This window comes from Notamacropus eugenii, chromosome 1 (genome assembly GCF_028372415.1).
Source record: "Notamacropus eugenii isolate mMacEug1 chromosome 1, mMacEug1.pri_v2, whole genome shotgun sequence".
Classification (NCBI taxonomy): Eukaryota; Metazoa; Chordata; class Mammalia; order Diprotodontia; family Macropodidae; genus Notamacropus; species Notamacropus eugenii.
This window is the reverse complement of record NC_092872.1, coordinates 465786678-465813590: the sequence shown is the minus strand read 5'-3', so window position 1 is coordinate 465813590 and position 26913 is coordinate 465786678. Positions and strand designations below refer to the sequence as shown.

At 41.5% G+C, this 26913-nt stretch overlaps 1 protein-coding gene across 2 annotated transcripts in view; it reads right to left on the bottom strand.

Annotated features, from left to right (window-relative positions):
* Window positions 1-4039: 4039 nt before the first annotated feature.
* The window catches only part of NKD1 (NKD inhibitor of WNT signaling pathway 1), a 115006-nt gene continuing 92132 nt past the window's right edge, over window positions 4040-26913 (bottom strand). For both annotated transcript variants that reach the window (XM_072632178.1, XM_072632179.1), the window contains 6 exons: window positions 23694-23800; window positions 18839-18934; window positions 11228-11375; window positions 10265-10349; window positions 8901-9028; window positions 4040-7892 (listed from right to left, as the gene is read on the bottom strand). In XM_072632178.1, the coding sequence (XP_072488279.1) occupies window positions 7324-7892; window positions 8901-9028; window positions 10265-10349; window positions 11228-11375; window positions 18839-18934; window positions 23694-23800 (1133 nt within the window). In that variant the 3' untranslated portion in view covers window positions 4040-7323. The remainder of the gene's footprint in view (window positions 7893-8900; window positions 9029-10264; window positions 10350-11227; window positions 11376-18838; window positions 18935-23693; window positions 23801-26913) is intronic.

Genomic DNA, 26913 nt, shown 5'->3' with positions numbered 1-26913 from the left:
TAGCATAAAGGCTGGTGCATAAGACATTCATTTGTTGATAGATTGACTGCTTTCTAAGAGGCCTGTCAACCTTTTTTTGTTGTTGTTCAGGGGCACCCTTAAATTATTCAAATTCCCATGGCATCCTCAGAAACTGGATGAGAGGAGGCAGAACTATCCAGGTGGATAGGAAAGGAGAATTAGGTCTTTGAAAAGAATGCATTAGGTGGATGAGAGGAATGAGAGAGCCAATTGCTAGGAAGCAATGTGGTGGCAGCTGTGTGTTTGTTAGGAGACTCACTTCCCCCTCTCTGGGTCTCAGCTTTCTCATCATATAAAATGACAATATGACTTCTAAGGTTTCCTTATTTCTAAAGTAGTCCATCATTCTCCTCTTCTAGGCCTTGGTTTTCTCAACCATAACATGAAAATAATAATCATTCTACCTGTCTTGAAGGACTACTGAGGTTAAAGTATTTGTTAAACTGCTCACAATTCTAGAAATGGGAACCATCATTATTAATATTTTTATTATTATCATATCGGGGTCACAAACTAGAGGTAAGTCCTAACCTATTCTACTTGACCTGAGAGAGCAGAAATTAACAATAGTTATAATAATAGCATTTATGTAGCTCCTTAAGATTTACAAAGCACTTTATATTATCTCATTTTATCATCACATCAACCCTGGGAGGTAGATGTTATTTCACAGATGAGGAAACTGAGGCATCCAGCAGTTTAAGTTTCTTGCTCAGGGCCTATACAGTGTATAAGGGAGGGTTTGAATTCAGATCTTCCCAATTCCAAGACCAATACTATTCACTGTGCAACCTCATTGCCTCAAAGCTAGGAGCAAAAGGTGGAAGTTGGACAAAGAGAGACAGACAGAGACAGACAGAAAGGAGGAGAGAAAAGAAAAGGGAGGGGGACAGAGAGAGATGGAGATAGAGAGAAAAAACAGAGAGAGAGAGGGAGAGACAGACAGACAGAAAAGAGACAAAAAAGGGAAAAAACAGAGAGGAAGAGAGAAAGGGGCGGGGCGGGGGGCGCGGAGAGACAGAGACAGAGATTGGCTCTACATAAGGAAGAAAGTCCTAGCCATTAGAGCTGTCCAAAAGTGGAAGGAGCTGCCTTAGAAGGCTTCCAGTCACTGGGGATTATCAAGCAGACAGACTGGATGACCCACTGTCAAGGATGCTCTCAAAGGAACATCTGTTCAGCTATAAATTAAAGTAGGTAGACTCTGAGGTCCCTTCCAAGATTCTGTGATCCCAGTATGATCCTATCAGAGCAAATAACTATGACACTCCATGTAGCTTTGGAATTCAAATCCCAGCTAGGCTACTCTTAGCACCTATGTAACCTTGGGCAAGTTACATCTTCGCACTTCAGTTTCTTCCTCTGTAAAATAAGGGGATTGGACTAAGTTATCTATAAGGTCCCTCCTAGATCTAAATCCTTTGATCCCTCAGTGAAAATGGCTATACATGAGAATACATTTCCTCCCTTTTCCCCCTTCCCAAATGCCTTCCCCTTTTCATATAGAACTATTATAATGCAAATATATCTGTGCTATCTAGATTGTAGATTCTCTCGGGGGTTCCAAAAAAAACCTGGGAACCCTCTACCTGTCACTGGGCATTTGGGGCTTTTATACATTTAAAAGTAGATTGTCAAGTCATGAATACACCAAACACCTTCCCCTTCTTTCTATTTTTCACTGTCCCTGGTGATCAGAGAATCTAAGTCTGAATTCACATTCTGTCTCTTGTGTGACCTCAGGCAAACCATTTCACCTCTCTAGGCCCCATTTTCCTCTTCTGTAAAACAAAGAGGTTAAAACTAATTTTTCCATAGGACCCCATCCAGTCCCAAGCCCTATACTACCCAAATCTCCTTGATTTAGTTTTAGAGCTAGCAGAGACCTTAGTGACCATGGAGTCTGACTCTCTTATTTTACAGAAAATGGGGAGAGTAAATGACATGACCAGGTAACAAATTGCAGTACTGGGATTTGATCCTGTGACCCTTTCTACTGTGTCATGATTTCTCAGATACAATATCTAAGTGGAAGTGGAATTGGAGGTCAATTCATGTAAGCCTCCTTAAGTCTTAATTCCTTTAGGAAACTTTCCTTTACAGAGATGAAGGAGGAAAGAATTGTCTTTCCTTCCCCCTACCCTGTTCCTCTTGCTCTTGACCCAGGAGGCCTATGGCTCATGTTCACATGCTCCAACATCTCTTGCATCATTTCTCAATTGGTGGTGTAAAGCTGTCTATGGGTTTCCATGGTTTTCCCTCCTCATAACAGCATCCTGTGGCTCACTTCTTGCGGGGGAGGTGGGGGACTGAAGTCAACCCATGCTACAGACAGCTAGGCCTTTTCTATTGCTTTTTCAGCTCATGTTAACCATAGATGAAGATAGAGATGCCATCCAGTCCAATCTCAACATTTGACCAATAAGGCCACAGAAGCCTAGATACAAACAATGATTTGTCTACAGTCACACAGCAATACTTAGATTCAGCACTCCTTCCATTGTGTAATGATGTAAATTCATTTGAACTGACTTGGAGGAAATTGAGGTCAAGTTAGTCAAGTTAGGGAACACATAGGGTTTCTGGTCAAGATTCAGTCTCTCCATGTATAACCCCAAGAGACTAGGCCTATAGACATTCCTGTTATTTTCCTACAGGGTAGATTCTTAGTCTCAGTTGCCTGAAAAAGAGAAGGCAATGGAGTCCCATTCTCTTGCTGGAGAAGCTTCATTGGCTCCAAATTGCTTCTAGGATAGGAAACAAACTTCTCTGTCATTTAAAGTCCTTTACAATCTTGTTCTAACCTATCTTTCTCTCACTTGTGCTCTATATTAGCTTCTCATATATCTGTTTACATGTTGCTCCCACTATTAAATTGTAAGTTTCTTGAGGGTACTGTCTTTTGCTTTAATTTGTTTTCCTAGCTCATAGGAGGTCATTAGTAAATGTTTATTGCCTATTTCATTCAAAGAGGCCTACTGGCATTCTGCCTCCTTTTTCCCTGCCCTGTAGGAAGGGAAGAGGAATGCCAAGGATATAAATGGGCAATCAGAATTCTGACTATCTACAAACCAGAAAAGGCCACTATGTCACAAGTTAGAAGTCCTGAGTTCTTTTTCCAGCTCCATCACTAACTAGCTGAAAGACTTTAGGCAGGTCATTTCATCCTCTGTTCCCCATCCATGCAACTGGAATAATAACGCCATCTGGTCACACAGATAAAAAGATGTCATTGCTACAAATCAGGGTAGGGACTTTTCCATTTGACAGATGAACCTACAGTAGGGCACATGGGCACTGTGAGCCCAGTCTTAGAAATCAAAGGACAATATATTGTTTAGTCATTCAGTTGTGTCTTCATGACCTCTTAGACCACACTGTCCATGGAGTTTTCTTGGCAAATATACTAAAGTGATTTGCCATTTCCTTCTCCAGTAGATTAAGTTAAAGTGGCTTACCCAGTGTCACATAGCTAGTAAGTATCTGAGGCCAGATTTGAATTCAGGTCTTTCCTGACTCCAGGCCCAGCACTCCATCCACTAAGCTTAGCTGTCTCCAAGCAAACTGTCCTCAAGGCAAATAGAGGTTAAGTGACTTGTCCAAGGTCACACAGTTAGTAAGTGATGGAGACAGATTTTAACTAGGGTCTTTCCTAACTCCAGGCTCAGCACTCTCTCCACTGAGGCATCTAGCTAGCCCCAAGGGTCAATAGGTGAACCCTTTGTCCTTCCAGGAGGAATTCCCATTCGTCAGAAGACTGTCACAGAAAAGGGGTGAAGAGGTAAAACTGGAGAGCTGGGATTTCTTCATTCTGTTTATATCCCCTGGCTGACTGTCACTCTGGCATATTAGTAGGTGATTCATAAATGCTTGTTGCTTAACTGATCAAGCGTTCCAAAATTCAAAGAAGAAAGCAGGAAACCAAGGCATCCAGAAGATGGATTTAACTGGATGTTTTTGGAAAAGTTAGTGGGGGAGCGACCCAAAAACCCCACCACAACCAAGGAAGGAGCAAGACTTTCTGAACTAGTAAAACTTTAATTAAGGAGAATTCTTCTCAGCACATTTTTTTTTTTTGCTATTAAATAAATAAAGCATTTAGTCAAAACCATCTCTAGTTAACTATACAAAATACTGAAAAGCAAACATCAGGAAACATAGGTTGGGGGAGGGGGCGTATAGGGAGAAGGGATGGCGTGGATAGAAAGTTCCAAACTGAAGCCCCTCTGCCACAGGAACTAAACCCTGCCCGTGTCTGCAAGTGGGGCTGTGACAGTATTAATATTCATGGGACCTTTCACATGATCGCCCCATGACAGAGCTTGTCTTTTGGATCTGCGGATGGGGGTGGGAGCTGGTGGGAGGTTGAGGAGGTGGGGTGGGGTGGGGAGGAGGCGAGGCAAGGCAGGAAAATGAATTTCAAAGATTCGATCAAGCGAGAGAGCATATTCCAGGAGTCCACTTTCATTAGCGGAACGCTGACAGGGGAGTTGGGAGTCAGCAAGGAGATGGAAGCGCAGGCGAGATTGCTGCTGTTAGCGTCTCTGACAAGCTGCTCTTTGGGGGGACTTCAAGCCCCCCACCTGCCCCTCCCCGAAACACGTTCAAGGGATGTTCTTGGCATTTTTAAAATTCCCCAATCCCTTTGGCCCTGTAATGATTAGAAAAGAAACGAGGAAGAAAGTAACAGCGGCAGCTCCTGTCTGCTCCCCTTTGCCAAAAACCCTAATTGGCAAGCCTCCGTAACGGGGGCGCTTCCCTCCGCCTCTCTGAGAACAATGCATGACTCCGCTGACAGATGGAATGTACATTCTGGTGTCTGCATGCTTCACCACACGGGTCACTTGAACACACCAGACTTCATTAACACGAGAATATAAATAAGCTTATTCCTTCTGCTCCACACCCAAGTGCCTTTTCTCTTTCCAGTCCATAATGATATATGTGTGTGTACATATATAATAGGCATATTCTGTGTGCATGTGTGTGTATACACACAGCCACACACACAGTGAAAAGACACACTAGAAAGAGGGGGTCTGAGGCTCTTCCTAGAACAATTCTGGGGGCAATAAGCGGAACCACCCTGTACAGATAATTCTGCCTTATGTATAATTAGATGAGTTGGGCTATGTGTGTGGTGGGTGGTGAGGGGTGAATAGTTGTTTGAAAACTGGAAAACCCATCTAAGCATCTGTAGACAAAGATGAGAAATCCGTAAATAACACAGAATCGAGAAATGACAAGATTGTAGATTGTTTTTTTCCCCTCTTTTTTTTCCTTTTAAAGAAACTCCAATTACAGAGGGATAGTGAAGATCTTGACAGACATGCAGATACAAGACTAGAGACCAGAAAGGGAAGGAAGGCTGTGGGATGGTAGAGTTTGGGAGTTCTCTCTGGTTGATCCCCAAAGCTACCATTCTGAACCCAATGAGCATATGGGGAAAAGGCGCAGGTGCCTCCTCAAAGAAAGATGGGGGAGAAAGGAAGGGATGTAAAAAAGGAAATTCTTTCAGACAAGTCTCTGAAAATGTTCCTTTGGAAAACCATTTGTGTTCTCCAGGTGCCCAGGAGAGTTACACATCCATATTCCATTCTCATAGCTATATGATGCTGGATACCCACTACAAAAAAAAAAGAAAAGCATGCCAAAATTGACCCCAGCATCCTCTAAAATATTCCACAGACTCCTCCCCAATTCCACAATAACCTGAAGCCAAAAGCACTCTCACTGGAGAGAATATGAAAAGGAAGGAGGTGAAACTCACATATACACACACATGAAAGATTCAGTGTGTCCCTTTTCTCTTTCTTTCTGCCCGGGTCCCAGCCCTCACTAAGCAGCCAGACTACAATCCTTCCTCTGGACTGGCCACCCAGGACCAATATTTAACTCTGCCCATTGCTACCAGTGCCCTCTGACCCTATTTCCCCAGCATATCTCTCTTTCATATCTGCTTGATCCTAACCCTCTTAAAGAGAGAAACCAAGCGAACAGAAAAGCATGGTATGCTTAGAAGGAGGAGGAACCTCCTCATTTGCTTTAAAGAGCAGAAATAGAGGCAGACCCCACCAGGGGGTAAAATTAAACCACATATCCCCAACCACAGCCACTTACACATGAAAACCCATCTCCTGGGACAATAATTATATTTCAGAGAAGCAAATCACAGATTTCTACAACACAAGAAAATGTACCTGAGTGTGTATATTTATATAAATATATATAGAGACAAATTAGCATTTGTCTCTATAAATAGCTATATTTATATAATTATGTAGGTATGTACAATATATTTGCCAGCACTATAAGGGGAAAGGGTTTTTTAACATTCTCAGTCACAACAACAATTTCAGAAGGAAAAGCCAACACATAACAGCTGGGAACAGCCCCAATTTTGTTGAAGGCAGGACTTAAAAAAACCCAACAACCCTGCGCTCATGTTCCTGTGGTCACTCCCTTTTCCAGTGGTTTTCCAAAACAAGTGTGGTTTCAGAGACAGACTTTAGCTACATGTATGTACATGTACTTCCCTTAAGAGTGAAGAGAAGAGGAGAGAAGGGTGTTTCCTGATTTTTCCATCATAGAACAGTCAGGAGGACCGCCTTCAGAAAAGAATCTGAGATTCAAATGAGTAGGATGGTGTTAAGGGTAACTCCATTGACAAACACAGCTAACATTCCCAGGGATAGGAAAACATGACACCAAATAGGCCACGTAACCAGGGTCCATCAAAATCCCCCCGCTCCTGTAGCACATTACAATCAATTGAGGGACAAATAAAATCTAAGTAACACTAAGAGGTAGCAACAGTTTGTCGTCTCAGTAATTCTAAAGGTCTCTGAAAGCAGGACCAGGCAGCAATGCTTCCCCGGACAAGGCTGGAAAACAGGAGGGGAGGTGGAAGCCAAGGAACCACTGGATCATGGTGATGGCCCTCCATCCCCTTCATCCCTATGCTGGTCCCAGATGTGTATTGACGACCATCTGCAGGGAGAGTCCAGTTCTGAAAGCCAGGGACTGCCTCCACAATCCTCACAAGCCGCTACAAAAATTCACAAGTTGTTAATTAAGTAAGCTATGCAGTTTCCACAATATATAAATTAAGGTAAGTTTCTGTGATTCCATATACTTTCTAAAATGGAGACTAGTTGAATATTAGTGAAGTAACATCAACAATAAGAATAATTATGAATAAGAATAATAATGCCTTGGGAGTTGGACATCTTGGGAGAGGGGTTCCTTCATATTGTGGTGGGGTTGGGAGGTTCTTTAGTGTGAGGGTGGGGGCAGGATGCTCTATGTCTGATAGAAGTGATGGTAATGGTGATGATGTTCGTGGTGATGGTGGTGTTCATGTCTCTGGACCATTTGCCCCACCTGGCCCTCATATAATACAACCGCAGGCAGGTCTCGCACATGTTCCTTCTCCACCACTGTGCTCCCAGGGGGCTGGAGGCTTTTGCACATCTGCTGACTTTCCTTGGCTCTCTGCTTGTGTTTCTTGTGCATTGGTGGAGCTGGGCCAAGGAGGTAGGGTGGGACAGGGCGGGTCGTTGGGGAAGCCAAGGGGATGGCAGGTCCCAGGATTGATTTGCTTCTTGCTCCCCTCCCCAGGTGGGCTGACCCCACATTTTTGCTCTGGGCTTTGGGGGACTTTACAAAGTGCTTGCTCAGATCCTGACCACCCCGGAGGCGTTGCTGGACTTCAGCGATCTTGGCATATGGAATGTCCATGAAGTGAAAGGGGCCAGGTTCTGCCCCCTGAGACTTCCTGTGGTGCACATGGATGGTTTCAGGTTCATGGGAGCGAGATCTAGTCTGGATGGGGACTCTTGTGGGCAGCTCAGGCTTCTGTGAAGGAGAGCCTGGGAAACAATAAGCAAAGTCAGTTCCTCTGATATCTCTGAGCACCACTTCACAGCCTGGATAGAAAGAGAGTTTTCTCATTTCTTCAATGCTCCCCACACCCTTCAATGCACCACACACCATACTAGAGCTAGAAGACCCTGCCATATAATGGATCACAAGGCTGGTATTCTCCCACCCTGAAACGTCATCTATTTCAATTGTCCTTTTTTGGACTGTCAGATGCAAACTGATGACTTGTTTGGTACTTATGCTAGCTTTCCCACAGCCATTCTCTTTCTCATTCCCAAACTAAACACTCCCATGCTCCTTTGCTCCCTACCAGCTCCAAAAAAAATACATGTGTCATTGACATCCACAAAGTAGGATGCCCTGCAAGCCACTCTTCCAGCCTTATTGAATACTATTGCCTCTGTCTTCTCTATGCTTCAGCCAAGTTGGACAATTCTCTGCTTTCTGAGCATGCTCTACCTTCTAACACAGCCCTGGCTTCCACAGCCCCCTAAGCCTAGAATGCCTTTTCCTACCCACCACCCCCACCCCACTTCCTGACCAAGTGGATTCCTATCCATCCTTTTAAGCTCAACTCAGAGGCTACTTTCTCCCTGAAGCCTTCTTTGATTTCCTCAGTCAGTAATAAGCTTCCCCTCAGATCTCCCTTGGTATTTTGCTTTGTAACTTTTCAAATATGCATTTCATGTGATGTTGATTATCAGAGTTCTCTATTTCAATGTCTTATCACTGAACTAAACTCTGTACTTCATGAAGGCAGGACCTCATTCTATATGGACTTTGTATTTCCCCTTACCTAGTATAATACCCTATACACAGGAGGCATGAGATAAATGCTCCTTGAATCCATTAAGAACTGGCTGGCTTTCAATGATACCAGAAGTCAACAGTAGGGACTCAAAAGGTCAGCTCCTTCAACTAGCCCAGGGATGCTAATTTGGATGAATTCATTAAGCAGCAACCAAACTTGCCCCATCCTCAGGGGATTCCTTTACCTGGTCCAAACTTGGATGTGTAGTTTTCTATCCCTGCAAGATCTAAATAGTGGTTTCTTCTTTCGATGTTCTCATCAACACAATGGTGATAGCGCCCAGATTGCTCCAAGTGGGCATCTCCATGGTACCTGGAAGAGAACAGAGAGGCATTTAGGCAACTTTGCAAACAGGTGGAAGGGAGGGGTTACAGGGAATAGCAGATGGGGTGCAATGGAAAGAATCCAGGACTAAGAGTCAGGATACTTGCATTATACCTGGCACAGTCATTCTTGAGCTGTGTAACTTTAGGGAGGTTACTTCATCTACCTGGGCATCAGTTTCCTTATCTGCAAAATGAGGTTAATGACACCTCCTCTGCCTACCTCATAGGATTATTGTGAGGATTAAATAGCGCCCAGAGATGTACCGAAGAGGGATTATCATTCAATTCCTTGAAGTGCAACTTTAAAACAGTAAATCGCACCCTCAGCAGCAGCAGCAGCTGGGCTAGCCTGAGGGCAGGTATCAGGGTGATAAAGGCAGGAAGATGGACAAGTTTTATCTCTCTGATAGTAGAGGTCTTCCACAATCTGGCTCCACTCCATCCAACCTCATTTTAGAGGAATTAGAGTGGGAAGGAACCTAGAGATTATCTCTGAATCTCTTCATTTTACAAATGAGGACACCAAGACCAAAACAAAGTGACTTGTCCTAGATTGTGCAGGTTAATAAGTAAAAGAGCCAGGAGTTGAACCCAAAATCTGACTCCAAATCGTGTACTTTTCCTACTATACTGCACTGTCTCAATCCTCCTCCTTAACCAGCCCTCTAATTCTAGTCAGGCCAGGCTTTTGTTCCCCCAAAATACTATTCACATCCCCCATGTCATATCTTTGCTCATGCTATCTGATTCCATCCCTAATTCCCAGAATTCCCTCTCCCCATTCAAATCCCATTCCATCCTTCAGGCTTGTCCTGCCTCCTCCCTCATCAGGCCAGCCCACATCTTTCTCAACTCCTTTGGTATACATAGTCATAATTACCCAACGCAGCGACTGCATATGCAGTCTTCTATCATTCTCAATTCTTTGTCTAATGCATAGCAAGAGACCAATAAACAATTGCACAATTGCTGACTTTACCTTTCTTATAAAAAAGCAAGAGGGAACTATATTAAATGGTCCCCCCCTCTAGCTCCAGATGATCCCATAACTATTTCACGTTTTGTTCTGTTTCCATAACTAGACTATAAGTTCCTCCAGGGGAGTGACCAATTTTCTTCCTTTTTAAGTCTTCTCCCAAAAGCAGGCATTCCCCATATTCTTGCTGATCAGCTGAAGCCCTTTGGGGGACCCTCCCCCATGAGGGCGAGGATTTTTTCCTACCTGAGGGGAGCACGTTGCTTCTTCTCCAAGCTCCTCAGCTCTTCGTTGGCCTTGCTCTCTGTTCTGCGCCTCAGGCTTGGTAGGTCTGTCCCCCATACACGGGGAAGCACAGAAAACATTTTTCAATGAGTACCTTATTTTCATCTGACTTCATTTACTTTGTCCTCCATTAGTACTTTATTTTGTGTTACATTTATTTGTTTATATATGTCTGATCATTCTCTGCCAGATCTAAGTTCATGAAGAACAGGAGAACACGTCATACTTGACTTTGTATTTCTCCCAGTACTATGTTTTGTGCTCTGCAGGCATTTCTTAAATGTTTCTCGAATCCCAAGTCAACCTTCTATGCTCTGGGCCAGGGTTTTTTTGCCCAAGAGGTATTTAAAAAGAAAAGCTATATAAGGCTATGGAAAACTAATAAGATAGTAACTTACAGCCCAGGGTGAAGTTGGTATGGTTAAAAGGACTCTGGGAAGCTCTCATCCAACATGATCTAAACACAAAATACTTATGGATACTCTTATTCCCCCTTATTGATTCCTGCTCCTACTCGACTCTCCAGCCCAATAGTCTATAATCTGGCCCCGTATTCTCTCTTTCCTGAGAAAGACTGCATTTCTTCCAGGAACAAAATGTCATATTCCTTACCGCCTTTGTTTTTGTCATTCTGAAATAAAAGCCTTTCTTTTTCCTATTCCATCAATCCAAATTCTTCAGGGCCCAACTCAGGTCTCACCCTCCAGGAAGACTTTCCCACTTAAGTATGAGAGTCAAGAATTTCTTTCCCTTCCTCATTTGGCAATTGATTCTACATTTTCTCCATGAAGAGATTCACCTGACAGCCCCCCAAACCCAACCCTCCCTGCAGGGAAGAATCTCTCAAAAAAGGGGGTAAATTATTTGTACTATTGTTCTCCCCCTTCTACAGCTTACCATGGATTTGCCCTGAACAATTCTTACCGGCATGATTGAGCAAAATACTCTTCCTCTTCTGACTCCCATCTGGGGCCACTGTGAGTTTCACCCGCAGAGTCTTGCTGGATGTAGGGGAATGGTTGACTGAGGAATCAACTACCTCATAGATGGTATGGAGCAAGCTAGTGATATCCTGGATGGGAAATTCAAGAAAAATTCCACACTGGGTTTTAACCAAGAATTCTCGTAGATATTAAGAAAGATTAAAAGGTAAGAAAGAAGTAGAAACAAAATTAATAGTCTGGTACTAATTAAGCTAAGTGGCTTAGTGAATAGAGGGCTGGGTTCAAAGTCAGAAAGACTCATCTTCCTGGGTTCTAATTTGGCCTCAGATACTTGCTAGCTGTGTGACCCTAGGCAAGTCATTTAACCCTGTTTGCCTCAGTTTCCTCATCTGTAAAATGAGCTGGAGAAGGAAATGGCAAACCACTCCAGTATCTTTGCCAAGAAAACCACAATGAGTCACAAAGAGTTCAACACAACTGAAAAATGACTGAACAGCAACAATTAATTAATAGAAATATTGCCAGAGGACTTGGGTTTAAATTCTGCCTTTGATGCTTCCTAGCTATGTGCCTTGGACAAGTTATTTCTCTTTCCTGGCTTCTACATCTGGAAAACACAGAGGTTGGACTAGGGCCCATGATGTTCCTTCTCCAGATCTAGGATTCTGTGTCTGATGGTCAGGTTCTTAAAATTATCTCCAAAGTTCCTACGAGGCTCTGTGGGGACATTTAATAACAAAGTGGTAAGCCTCTTCTCCTGCACCTTCTCTCACTCCCACTGGCCCTTCACCTCAGAGTCAGGGTTAGCTCTCTGTTCATCTCTAGCACACCTGTTCCTGGGTCACGGAGGCTGCCCCAGAATGCTCACACTCTCAGGGATGTTCGTGAGAGATAAGCCTCCACTGGGATGAGCTGCTTCTCTCCCCTAAAATTAGCCCTGTCAGTCAGTTTGGCCAGATGAGTTTGGGGAGCCTGACTGGGCAACAAATGTTCCTCTTGCAGAAAAGAATGGAAGATCTCCACTCAAGTGAAAAGAAAGAGAAGTAGCCATTTAGTGCCAAACAACATCAACCAACTTCTACAGATATCTTGTTATTTTCTGTGCTGCGGTTCACACTGTACCTCATGTCTTGAATGGACTCTCCCTGCTCCTATCTTTATACCTCTTCATAGAATCTCAAAGTTGATAAGTACCTTAAGGACCATTTAGTCCAATCTGTATCTCCTAAAAGAATATTGTTGATTCGTTTTTCAGTCATGTCCAATTCTTGACAAAGATACTGGAGTGGTTTGCCATTTTCTCCTCCAGCTCATTTTACAGGTGAAGAAACTGAGGCAAACAGGGTTAAGTGATTTGCCCAGGGTCACACAGCTAGTAAGTAAGGATCCAAAAATATATCCCCTACAATATACCTGGCAATTGGTCATCTATCCTTTGCTTAAAGACCTCAAGTGAGAGGGAACTCACTACCTTTCAAGGCAGTCTAGTCTACTAAGACAGCTCTAATACTTGGGAATTTTTCCTTTACATGAGACCCAATTTGTCTCTAACTTCTATCCATTGTGTCTAGTTATGTCTTCCAGAGCCAAGCAAAAATAAATTTAATTCCTCTTATATAAGACAGCCCTTCAAACCTAGGCCTTCTCTTCCCCAGGATAAACATCCCCAGTTCCTTTAACCAATTCTCACTTCTGGTCCTTTATCATCCTGGTTACCCTATTCTGAACACACGCCTGATTATCAATATCTTTTCTAAACAGGATGCCTTAAAGTGTTGAGGTCCCTCTGGCTCTTCTTTCAAAGTCCAGCTGTCACTTCCATGAAGCTTTCCTGCCTCCATCTAGACCAAAGGGATTTCTTTCACCTAAAACTTCTCCTTAATGCTATAGTTGTTTAAGTAAATGCATTTCTTTCCTTCTCCCATTAGAGTCTAAACATACATCTGTGTACTCCTAGGGCCCCAGTCAAGAGCCTTGCACTTAGTAGGTACTTATTAATGTTTACTGAATTTCATTTCCCTAATAACACCATCCCTTGTGTTTTATTATAGAACTTACTAAATTTCCAAAGTACTTTTACATCTTATGTCATTTATTCCATATTTATAAGTTTCTTAAGATAATAAAATATGTTAATAGAGTAAAGCAATTCTTTTCTCATCATCAGAATAAAAATTGCCTGTTTCAGTTTCAGATAAATTTTTTAATTAAAAACAATTCAACATTACTGTACACTTGCTTTCTCTGTTTGTTTCGCACTCCCCCTTTTCCTTAATGTGAACTTTAGCCCTCCAGTCTGTTCTTCTCCCCATCCTTTTTATATATTTCAGCATTTCTCTCTTTCCTTCTTATGCTTTCTTTCTAACGTGTTACCATAAACTTTCCTTTGGGATCAAAGCTTTCTTACCCTCCCACAGTCTTGGGGAAAAACTCAAACACTCCTGTCAAGTAGATATTATTACTTGATTTTACAGATGAGGAAAATTAGATACAATTAGGTAAGGTTCCCAAGGTCATGTAGCATAGGATGGGATGGATAAAATTAGAACCTGGATCCTAGACAACTTGTCTTAGGCCTTTTTCATGACAGGAGGCCACTGATCATGAAAAGATCAGTAGATCTGAGTTCTCAGGACCTGGGCTCAAATGATGCAGCTACCTATTTACTACCTATGTGACCTTAAGCAAGTCATTTTCCCCTTTTCTAAAACTCATTTTCCTCATCTATAGAATGAGGTGGTTGGCTCTAGAGTTAGAATCCTTGGTTTCAAATTCCTCCTCTAATACTACCTATCTTGAACAAGTCAATTAATTTTCTGGACCTAGTTTCCTCATCTGTAAAATGAAGGGATTGGAGTAGAAGGCCTCTAAAGTCCCTTAAAGATCTGGATCCTACATTCAGTATGTTGTTGGTGGGGAGAACTATTAGTAGTGCATATTTTGCACTACTGAACCAAATGCTTTTTATATTTAACACATAATAAGATAATATAAAACTGCACACCTGTTGATCTAACAATACGATTGCTAGATTTGTATCTAAAAGAGATTTAAAAAAAAAGGAAAAGGACCCACATATATAAAAATATTTATAGCAGATCTTTTTGTGGTGGCTAAGAATTGGAAACTGAGGAGATGACCATCAATTGGGGAATGACTAAGCAAGTTGTGGTATATGATTGTAATGGAATAATATTGTGCTATAAGAAATGATGAGTAGGATGATTTCTGAAAAACCTGGAAAAGTCTTATATAAACTGATACAAAGTGAATTGAGAAGAACCAAGAGAACACTATACACAGTAACAGTAACATTGTATAATGATCGATTGTGAATAACTTAGCTATTCTCAGCAATACGATGATCTAAGGCAATTACTAAGGACTCACGATGAAAAATGCTGTCTACTTCCAGAAAAAGAACTGATGGCATCTGATCCAAGAATACTATTTTTGACTTTCTTTTTTTTTCCTTTGGTCTGTGTCTTCTTTCACAACATTACTAATATGGAAACATGTTTTGTATGACTGCACATGTATAAACTATATCAAATTGCTTACCATTTTAGGGAGGGAGGAAGAAAGGGAAGGAAGGAGAGAACTTGGAACTCAAAATTTTAGAAAATGAATGTTAAAAATTCTTTTTATATGTAATTGGGGAAAAAATAAAATATTATTATAAGAAAAAATAATAAACCCAGTAGAATATTTGGTATTATTTATACCAGGGTTGGGAAAGCTATGGGCTGCAGCTAACACCTATTTTTATATGGTCCACAAGTGACCATTCTTAACTTGCAGGTTCCCAGATTTGGCCCACGCGTGATAGTTTTCTGTCTTCTACTCCATATTTTTCCATCAGTTGAATGATTAGAAAGATGAGATTTCCTGTGTAATATCATTTACAAAAGCCTACCAATTCCCTTATGAAATTCACTGAAGATGGTCTTAAATGTATATTTGCAGATTGGAGATGTGAAACACAGCCTAATGCCACCCATGATTGTACCCAACCCAGATTAAAATGCAATTAGAAATATTTAACAATATAAAAATACAACAAAACAAATATAATGTTAATTTGTGGTTTTCTAAGTCAATATGTGGCCTACTGATATCCTTATGTGTAGTTGAGTGAGCCTTGTTTCCATCTGAGTTTGGAAATCACTGGTGTAGATTATTTTCATTAAAAAAACTATATAGATAAAAAAATTGATTTTATGTTCACTCAGGTACTATTTATCAGAAGTTGAGTAAGAAGTACAAATTCAGTAATCCCAATTAGAGAATGAAGTCCACATGATGGACCAAGAGAAACTATTCTAACCTGAAGAGTCAGCCCTTACCAGATGAAGCCTTGATCTGAAATTTGACTGAAGCAGAAAAGTGTGAGTCCTTCTCTTCCCACACAGAGGAATGTGTGTGGGGACAGCCAAAAAGCATAGAAGGAAACTGTATATTTATAACCAGATTTGAGGAGTGGATTTAGGGCTAAAAATAGATGAAGGGAAACGTCAGCCCCAGTTCTCCTCTGACACTAATCCTCCACCCTCCTTCTCTTCAGTAGGAAAAGGAAACTATCTTTCTCCAAGTCCACTCTGAAGGATGTTCCTTTTTTTAACCCTTTCTTTTTTCTTATTTTTTTTTAAATCACCTAGGATATTTCTTAAGAACTTATAGTTAGAACCGGAAAGCAATACCAGTTGTAGGTTTCCCTAGGGTCTGCTTAGAAAAAGAATAAAAGAAAAATCTTTCAGTGCTGAAATATTGAAAAGTGGGGCTCTTCATGTTCTAAACCAGCAACAGGGAGAAAGATGGAGAAGAGAGCAGCAGTCTTTGAGATAAAATGGACAGTTGGGAGACAGAATGCTCTCCAAGAAGCAGGGTGACTTTCTAAATCTTTGGCACAAACACTCCAGACACATCAGCTCAATTATCAGGAATTTAAAGTCTAATGGCAAACCTCCCTGTGAAGATAATTATGGCACAGCTGTCAGTTCTCAAAACAGGCTGTCAGAAAAAGTGGGTCCCTCCTTCTGTGAAAGAATAATCCTTTATATTAGTAGTGTTTTATGTTTTCAAAGTGTATTTACATCTATCATCTCATTTGATTCTCATGACAACCCTCTGGGTAGACAGGCAGGCCAAGGACTATCATTCCTATTTTAAGAAGGAAACAAAGTCAGTGAGAGGTTAAGTGACTTGTCAAGGTCATTTAGTATCTGTGACTTCACTGGCATGAGACCTCTCCCTCCATCAGCGCAGGTCGAAACTCCTTCCTGACTTAGTGGATAGCCTTCATGAGTTACTACAGCTGAGAAGGAAAGCCCTGGACTTTTTTTCCTCTCTTACTAGACAGATTTCATGAGTTGCTGTCAGTGAATAAATTCCTAACCCTGTGGTCAACCTGGTGATGACCTTCTCTGAACCTAGCTAAGGGTGCACTTCGATGAATATTCCAATAATCTAATGGATCCAGGATTTCATCAGGTACCACTTCCCACAACAAAGATTGCAATCACATCTGTGTCTGCTCATGGGAGTCACATCACTAGTAAATGGTGGAATTGAAACTGGCACCCAGGTCTTTCTGCTTCCTAACTTAATCACTCTTTCTAGCGAACTTTCCTCTCTCCCCCATTAGACTGTGAGCTCTTTAAGATCAAGAACCGGTTCTTGCTTTCTTGGTATCCCTAGCATAGTGCTAGGTACCTAGTAGGCACTTGAAAAACTCTAGCTGATTGGTTAAGCATGAACCATTCATTCAGGTGAGAGAGACTAAAGAAAATAACAAGAATGTAAAGGTATTTTAGAGATGCTAAGTACTTTGTTTTGGGACAATTAGCCCCCATCCTTCAAAGTGCCATGGAAAGAATTAGCTGTCGAATGGTGAATGGTCAATCAATAAATCAAAATGGACTCAAAGGGGAACCAATATTAAAGATGAATGGCATTCAGTGTGACTTTGAGCATCTCAATCATTCAATTAATTTGAGTTCCCAAAGTTATAAAATTACTATCTGGGCCTGTACTCAAACCCAAGTCTACTGACTCCTAAGCCTGGATTTGCTCATCTCACTAAACTACAGAGCTTTCCTAAGAGGATGTGGCTATTATGTATCTATAAATACAGTCAAATTAAACACTTGGTGATCCACAAAGCCTCGAGCTGTACATATATACTTGTCCATATATAGCTGCATGTGTGTTTGTGTATATATAAATGGATACAGAGACCGTATGTTGTTTGTGGTGTTTCAGGGGACACTCTCAGAGTTGAGAAGAGATTAGTTCCAGCCTGTACTCGGAACAGCTCATCAGTCCTTACTGGAGAAGGACCCAGGGCTTCCCCTTCAAGGCACTCCCATGATTTGAGTGCTTGAATTTTGGCTATTGTCCAAGAATCTCTAAAGGACAAAGCTGAGAGCACACATAGAAAAAGCCCTGGATTTGGAGTCAAAAGAGGAGAGTTCAGATACCAACTCTGCTATTTACTTACAGCCTGTGTTACCTGAGGCAAAGCACTTAAGTTCTGTAGACTTCAATTTCCCACTTTGAAAATTGAGAGGATTGGACTAGATGAACTCTAAGATCCCTTCCAGCTCCAAAACTTATGATCTTTTAGGGAATAAGTTTGAAGCCATGGTATTTCCTCTATATCCAAGCACATTAGGGATGAAAACAGAAAGCCACCAGAAATTCAGACATGATCATCACTACTTGAATCTAATCAATGCCATTTGTAATACCAGTATAATAGAAAAGGTTCTGGACTTGAATCAGGAGACCACTGTTCTACGCATGCATATGTCCCTTGTGAGGTATGTAGATGAGTCATAGAGCTTCTCTGAGTTTTAGTTTTCCTCAATTTGATAAACAATTAGTGAGCATTCACTATGAACTGCACTCATCCAAACATGGTAAGGACTTCTAAGTTCTCCAGAGCAGTGGTGTCAAACTCAAATAGAAATAGGAGAGCATTAATCCGTATGTTAGGATTTTTGTGAGCTGCATACTGACTTAGCTTTAAAATGTCACATTATCTAGATTTTGTTGTATTTTTATATATTATTTAAAATACTTTCCAATTACAGTTTAATCTATTTCAGGTTGCACATGAGTATTGGAGATCACATGTGGACTACAGACTGTGTGTTGGATACCTCTGCTCAAGAACACCAAGGCTGGGTGCTAATAGGAGTTAAATTTGGAGAGGCTTCTTGCCAGAAAGTTGGCTGCCAGGTGACAAACATTTTTGGCCACACTTATAAAAATTGTCTATTAAGGTACAGAAAGGTCTGCCATATGTATTAATGCAATATGAATCTGCAGTTTATGTAGATCCCTAAATCTTAAAGACGCTTAGATGAATAGTTTAACTCTTGAGTAGTCTGGAAGGGTCACTGCTTCCAGGGCTGGCTAAGATCCCAAGAAAGCCCCTTTCTTCCATACACCAGAACATATTCTTGTCAAGAGGATTGGAAATTCAGAGCTTCGGTAGGAACCCTGGGAACAGAGACAAGCTATAGGAAGGCCTAGCTCCATAGAAAGCCTTGCTTTGATCTAGCAGAATTATGATGTCCCCTCTTACCTCTCGTGTGACTTTGCCATTGTTATCAAAGTCATACAGTGTGAAGGTCCATTCTTGCCGGTTATCTTCTTCTACCGAAACATCACACTGCAACTCCTGAAAGGAAGACAGAAAGTGGCTACACAAACCTGTACCATATGAGGCTCCATGGGGGGGGCATCATCATTTATTCCTCAATTAGAACTTTGCCCAACATTCCTGCTACAACAAAACCCTTGGTTTTAACTTGTAAAAAGAATTTTTGAAGAGAAAACGGGGGATGCTGAACCAGAAACTGGGGATGATCAGTCTGGATAATAATAATACTAATAGCTTCCACTTTTATAGTGCCTTAAGGTCTACAAAGCACTTTGCATACCTCAAGGAAAGGTAGCAGATATAATGAATACAGGCTTGAGAATTAAGAAAACCTGGGTTTTTCTCATTCCTCTTCATTTATTACTTTTCTGACACATATTGACTGGGTCACCCTGGGCATGTTACTTACTCTCTTGGGGCTCTAAGTGATTCATTAAGACTGTAAATTACAGAGAAAATGCTGACCTGTCTGCATTAGTAAGAAAGTGTTTCCTCTCTCAGAGCTTCTATGTAGCAATAAAATTACAAGTCCAATCCCTATTCCTACTCTTTAATACACCTTATCTCACTCAATCCTTACAATAATACTGTGAGGTAGATGCTGTTACTAGTCTTATTTTACAGAGAGGAAACAGTCAGAGAGGTTCAATGATTTGCCAAGGTCACCAAATTATTAAATGTCTGAGGTGGGATTTGAACCTAGATCTCCCCAAAAGCAAGTCCCATGAGATAATAGGAGCCTGGGGGTTAGTTGGGCATTGGAGGGGAGAGTGAGAGGGAGGAGAAGAGTAGGATTATATAGATAGTATCCCAAAAGTCTTAGCATACTGCAAGATTTTTGAAACACTCTGTATTTAGAGATCATCCATAATTTTATAAATGAGGAAACTGTGATCTATGTCCTGAAATATCTGAGAAGCTACCATGTGGAAAAGGGATCCAACTCATCCTGTGTGGCATCAAGGCAAAACAAAGACCAATGAGCTAAAGTTTCAAAGAGGAAGGTTTGGGCTCAGTATGTAGAATGAAGAAATGTCTAACAATGGAGGCAGTCTAACATGGGCTATCTTGTCTTACAGTGAGTTCCCCATTCCTAGATGTTTTCATGTAGCAGTTGGATCCTTATGGGGACTTGTCGGAGGAGATCCCTATACTAGGTGGAATGTTAGACTAGATGATCATAAAGGTCCCTTCCATTCGTATCCTATAAAAATGTAAAAAAAAGGCAACATAAAAAAAAGCTCATAAGTTTCCTACTACCTTAAAAACTCCATGAGGACAAGGACCATGTTTTATCCGTTTCTGTATCTTTGAAATGCCTAATGCACAGGTTTGTTGAATGAATGAGTGAAAACATGAATGAACGGCTATAGTTACATATAGAAACCACCCTATGTCTGTCTCCTTCTTCCCACTGACTTCCCTCCTCCACCCCAAATGAAACCCCAAATCTTTGCCACCCCAGCTCTCTCCATGCACAGCAGAATCAACAGGCAAAACTATCCAAACAGAGGGTAAAATAAACAGCTTCAAACAGCTTCTAAGAGAATGCGCAAGAGAAAGCAGACTCTCGAATACCTGGCTTCTCCCGCTGACTTGAAACCAATTCCCTACAGCAGTTAGCGGTCCCCCCCATCCCATGCTGAGTTCAAAGGCAGCTTTTCCTCAGTTGTAACAAGCCCATCTGATAACTGCCAAGTGTCCCAGCTCTGCTCCCAGATGCATCGTTTCATGTTACACAACATGCTCTGTGCATACACACACCTCTAAGAGAGAACCCTGCCCATTCCTCCCCCCACCCCAGCCCCAAACATACACACTTGCCATTCTGCCTTTTATACCTCATCGTAAAGTGAATCTGTTTACCTGTTTTCCCAGCCCTTCTGAGCCTATGTGTTGAGGATGCTTTGATGTGAGGGAGCAGGAATAAAAGGGGGTATGGGAGCAAAATATCTGCTTATCTGTGCTTGATTTCTTACCACATGTTAAGAATCCCCATGCCCCAGCCCGCTGAACAAGCGTTCTCTTTCCCAGCGACCCTATGCTACACCTGGCGAATAATGCAGCAGCCTGCAGAGGCAAGCTGGCTAACTTTGGTGTAGGTTACTGACTACTCCTCAACCATAGGTACAGTCCAATGAGCTTCAAGTAGACTGAGCCAAACAGGGAGGAAGGAAAGGAAGGGATGGAACTCCAGTACTCTTTCCATGGCACCACATGATTTATTAAGTCTTTGTGATTTGTCATAGGCAAAAAACCTGATCACCTGGTGATGGCTCTCATAATATTTATATAGTACCTACTATGCGCCAGGCACTATGCTGCATGCTTTACAAATATTATCGCATTTGATTAACCAGATGACATCCCTCCTCCCCATGTCCCAATTAGCAGCTCCTAAAATCCTTGTTCAGTGAACAAGACTTGACAATTGATTTGGGGGTGGGGGGGGCAGTGAGGGAGACAGAGGAATTGAGGATGTAGAAAATATAGGAAGGTTTAGAAGGCACCTCTAGCTCCATTACTCTTAGCCCCATCATCCCCCACCCACCCACTCACCCAAACCAGAACTCGAGGCTTAAGGTACAGTGAAGAGTGCTAGATTTGGAGTCAGAGAGTTCAAATCTTGGCTCTGACACTACCTCTGGGAACTTGGGCAAGTCACTTAATTGCTTAGGTTCCTCAACTGCAAAATGAGAGGGTTAGACCAAATGACCTTGAAGTTTCCTTGTATCTCCAAAACTATGGAGCTGTCTCCTGGACAGCCATTAAAAAACTAAAGTGTGGTCATTTCCTCTGGCATCCAGGGGAGATAAAACACCAAGATGTCTACTTCCAGTTACCCTCCATTAAGTCTCATATCATCCACAAGCTCAAAGGAAATTAGGTAGTACTTAAATCAGAGAGTCAGTAAAAAGCAGGATTTGTATTAGTATCAAATTAACTGATGACAATGGAAAGGAAAAAATCTTCATTTCTATTTTCTTTTTCTTGTTGGAGTCCATCTGCCAAAATGATGAAAACTCATCTCCACTTAAAAGTGTAATAATAAATATAGATTCATTTGAAAATGAATGCGTTTCCGAAGAATTGTTTATTCTTGTCTTTCATCATCTCCATTTCAAAGAATCACAGAATTTCTAAACTGAAAGAGATTTCAAAGATCATGAAATTTCATCCCCTCCATTCCCAGATGAGAACAAACTGAGACTCAGAGAGGGTCAGAGATATGCCCAATGTAACACAGTAACATGGCCAAGATTGGACCAAGCCCTCAGGCTCCAAATCCAGTATTCTTTCCATGGCACCACATGATTATTAAGTCTTTGTGATTTGTCATAGGCAAAAAACCTGATCACCTAGTGATGGCCCTCATAAAGACTCTGTTCAAACTCAGCCTGGCTACTCCTTAGACAACAGAGAGTCTACCACTAGGCCCAAGCAAGAAACCTTTCTAACCAAACAAAACTTGCCAGAGTTTACTTGGCTGTCAAAGTCCTTGAGGAGCTAAGGTGGTTTCTATACCATGAGGAGGCATTGGAAAGTAGGTATGGCCATCTCATTTTTGCAGAAGAGGAAACTGAATCAAAGAGATTACTTGCCTGTGGTCACACAATGAGCCAATAGGACAATCAAGGTTAGAACCCAGACCACTTGACCTCTTACACTATCTTTTGCTCACTGCATCACACAAATAAGTACCTCTATGTTGAGTTGGTCAATAAGGAGTTTGTAATTCTTAGAGACACTGGGAAGCTACTGAAGTTTCTTGAAAAGGAGAGGGACATCATCAGACCTGTACTTTAGGAAGATGAATTTGGCAGCAGTACAGAAGATAGACTAGAAAGGAGGGAATCTAGGAGCAGGGAGATCAATTAGGAGACTAAAGAAAGAGATGTGGTAATGGCCTGAATAAAAGGAGTAGCCTTATAAGTAGAGAAAAGGGGACAGATTAGAGAAATATGGAGATAAAATGATAAGACTTGGCAACTGACTGGATATGAGGGACTGGAATAAAAGGGGAGGGAGGAGTAGAATATTATTTGACTATTATATGACTAGAAGAATAGTGGTACCCTCAATAGAAACATAATTTGGAGGAGTTGCAAGGTAGAATTCTATTTTAGACATGTTGAGTTTGAGATGCCTAAGAGACGCAGTTGTGGAGCTGTCCAGCATACAGCTTGCCAAGTACAACTGGAGTTCAGGGAAAGGATTTGAATTGTACATTAAAACTTGGGAGTCACCTGTATAAAGACAATAATAGTTAATGGTTCCCTATCTTAAGCAAAGGATGGGTAACCATTTGTGGGTGGGTTACAGAAAGGGATTCTTGTTCAGGTATAGGTTGGACCAGATGGATTCTGAGGTCCTTTCCAATGCTATGATTTTGTGCCTTCTGCCTAATAGGTCTCCCTCTAGTATTTATCTGATCAGGAAACACCTTGGGCAAAAATCAGTGTCCAGCGGTGGCTATAGTCAAGAGTAAACAGTGTAAGAAGTTGAATTTTTTTTTTCATTTGGGGGGTTTAAATCATGTTGGAAAGCTCTCACAAACTAATGAAAGGCCTCTAGTAACTTGGCAGAAGAGGGAGCTTTAAGGAACTAATTTAAAGGGGTAACAGCAGAGGTACCAGCCCTGGTTTCTCTAATGGTTTGGATTGGCAAGAGCTCCCCTCTTTCACAAGCATGTCAAAGTATGAATAAAGAGGTGTTTTTTTTTTCCTGGGGCCAGAGCCTAAGCCTCAGCCCAATCCCCAAGGAAGAAGAAACTTACTTCAAATTTCAGCTGCTTCTTAGAGCTGGGGCAAGATTCACTGTCTTTCTCAGCCTTCTTTTCATCTCCACTCCCTGGCCCGTCTGTCTTCTCAGGAGGCAAAGACACTGCAAAGGCATTGGCAAAAGAGAAAAGTTGACAAGAAGATTCTCAGAAGATGTGTGTATATGGCAAAAATCATACACTGACTGGTAACTAAGAAGGAAGCTGGATCCTACAAATTCACAGTTCAGGATTAGTTAATCATGTCAAAGATTCTGGATGTTGATTCCTGCCCAACTACTGGGATTTTCTTATCTCTAACTCTCATTTTACTGCAAATTCATAAAATCATAGTATTTTTAGGTGTAAAGGGCCTTAAAGATCAGTTAGTCCAGCACTTTCATTTTACAAAAGAAAAGGCCCAGCCTAGAAAAATGAAGTAACTAGTCTAAGGCTACATATATTCTGAAATCCAGTGATGCTGCCTCCTTGTAGTTCTTCAAACTAGACACTCCACCTTCCAACTCTGGGTGTTTTCTTGGGCTGTCTCCCATGCCTGGAATGTCCTCCCTTCTCATCTTTGCCTTCTGGCTTCCCTGTCTTTCTTCAAGTCCCAGCTAAAATCACACCTTCCACAGGAAGTCTTTCCTGATCCCTCTTAATTCCAATGCCTTCTCTCTGTTAAATACTTCTAATTACTCCTATAAATAACTTGTTTGTACAGTTATTTGCATATTCTGTCCCCCATTTGATTGTAACTTCTACAAGGGACTGTCTTTGTATCCCCAGGCTTAGCACAATATCTTAATAAATGCTTATAGACTTATTGACAGCTAGTAAGTTACAGATCCAGATTCATAGTTTTTTATACTATACCTTGCAGTGAACTTTGGGGAGCTCACCTCTACCTTAGTGAAAATGAACTTATAAAAATGATTTTGTCATTCCCATTTTGCTTAGAAAATTGATATCTCCCAGCATCCCATCCAAAAGAACTGAGCTTTTAATAGCCCATTTTCCCCATGTTCCCAACCACCCTCTGGAGTTTCTTGACAGACTTGATTTGAAGTCCCAAGGAAACCTAGAACAGGGATGAACCTCTTAAATACCGCAAGATTGCTGCTGTTCGTCCATAGTTCTTGAAGATGACCAATGACACCAGGAGGGTGATGTCTTAACTTGCAAGTGAATTGGACTTATGTGAGGCAGAGCTGTGCAAAGTCATCAGCCTCAGTCTTTCCTCCAGAGTCATTTGAGTCCAATAGCAAGACATAGGTCGGGACAACTGGAAATGGCCCCAGATGCAGTGGGAGACCTTGGCCTTTTTAAGTTAATGCCTTTCCCAGGTCTCAGTTTGTCTGAGGCAACACCCATTCAGTAAAAGAGGGGAATCAAAGGAGGGAGGGAAAGGAGAGAGGGAGAGTAGCCTTGATAGCCCAGGGGCAACAGGAAATAGCCCACTTACAACTGCCTAAGGCCTAACAAAAGGAAAGACTTTACAAAATACACAGCCTCTTCACACATCTATGTATAATTCATGTCCTTGGGAGAGGGCAGGGACTCACAGAGTTCAACTGTGTTAGGGGAAAGTGTGGGTGCATATGAACACAGACACACACAATACACAATACATGTCTTGAGTGAGCTGGAGGACTCCATGCCAGAAGAGCCCTGTCATTGATTCGCCCTTCACCCAGGGCACTTTCTGTCCTTTCTGCTAAAGACCATCCTTTTCCTCTGTGCATACATAGTTCCTTTTAAGACTTAATGGAAGAGGAGTGGGAGGGTCAGATGACCTCATATTGATGTCATTATGCATATGACCAGTCCAAATGAGGTCACAGGAGGACACCAAAGCTTTCTCCCACAATCACGTGTCTCAGATGCCACACCATTCTTTTGTCTGCTCTGCTCCAAAATCACGGTGGCCACATCAGGTTTTAGTTTCCAGCACATCTAAAATGTTGCCCATTATAGCACAATGTGCCAAATATTTTTATTCCTGCTATCTGACTTCCCTTAATCTTTGTAATTTCCCTCTCACTCTAGTCTTAGAATATTTATTTTCACATGGCCTCTCCCTCTAGACTGTGAGCTCCTTGAAAGCAGAAACCATCTTTTGACCTTCTTTGTATCCCCAGCTTAGCACAATGCCTGGGATATAGCAGATAGACCCCTTAATACTTATCATTATGCTATAATAATATTATTTATATGATAATATCCGATATTATAATAATATAACTGACCATCTTATAAGCAATAATGCCACATTACATTTGAAAAATGCTTAATGGGTTTTTTTTAAATGCCATCTCATTTCCTCCTCACAATCTCAACAAGATGGGCATCATTATTACCATTTTATAGATAAGGAAGCTAAGTACAGAGAAGAAGTAAGTGAACTAGCACACAACAAGTTGGTAGCCACCCCATTATTAAAACTCCAGTCTTCTGATCCCCCTTCCTAGATCCCTCTACACCCTTCTGCCTCTCTTGATCAAGCTGACTCCTCCCATTGGGAGAAAGCCTATGGTACTAGAAAGAGTAACTTGAGTAATGGTGGTCAATGACAACAGCTTTGAGAGTCAGCTAACACATGCAAAAACATTCAAGAAGCTCAAGAAATGAGGAAACCAGACAAAAGGAAATCAGGGAGCATTACTTTTGTATTAGCTCCACCTAATAAACAAGGCTGGACAAGGAAAGTTTCAGAACATTGAGCAAAGTTGGAAGGGTGTTACCACACTTGTGAATGGGCACTGATTCTGATCTTGTAGATGGATTCTTCAGCATGGATTGACACAGGTGGAAAGGGACATGGCTAAAATCTACAAAACCATGAACAGAATGGAGATATAAAAGGCAGGCTTGCTCGCCAAGCCCAGAATCATTAGGAATAGCGAATACTTTCTTGAGTTAGTTTCAGGACAAGTCAAATTAAGCAGAGAGATGGCACAGATGTCAAGAGACAAAGAAGTTTAAGAAGGATTTTGGTGAATTTGTAGATCATGGGAATTTGAGGCTTAGAGCTGGAAAGGACATTAGAGATAAACTAATCCACTTTTCATGTTTCAGATAAGGAAATTAAGGTTTCAAGAGGCTCAGTGTCTAAGTTCCATTAGTAAGCCACATGGGATTGATCATATGTGTGTGACTTGGCAAAGGTCACAAAGACATGACCCATATAACATGGGTTATGAAGGGAAGTCAGCATGTCTGGAGAACTAGACAATGT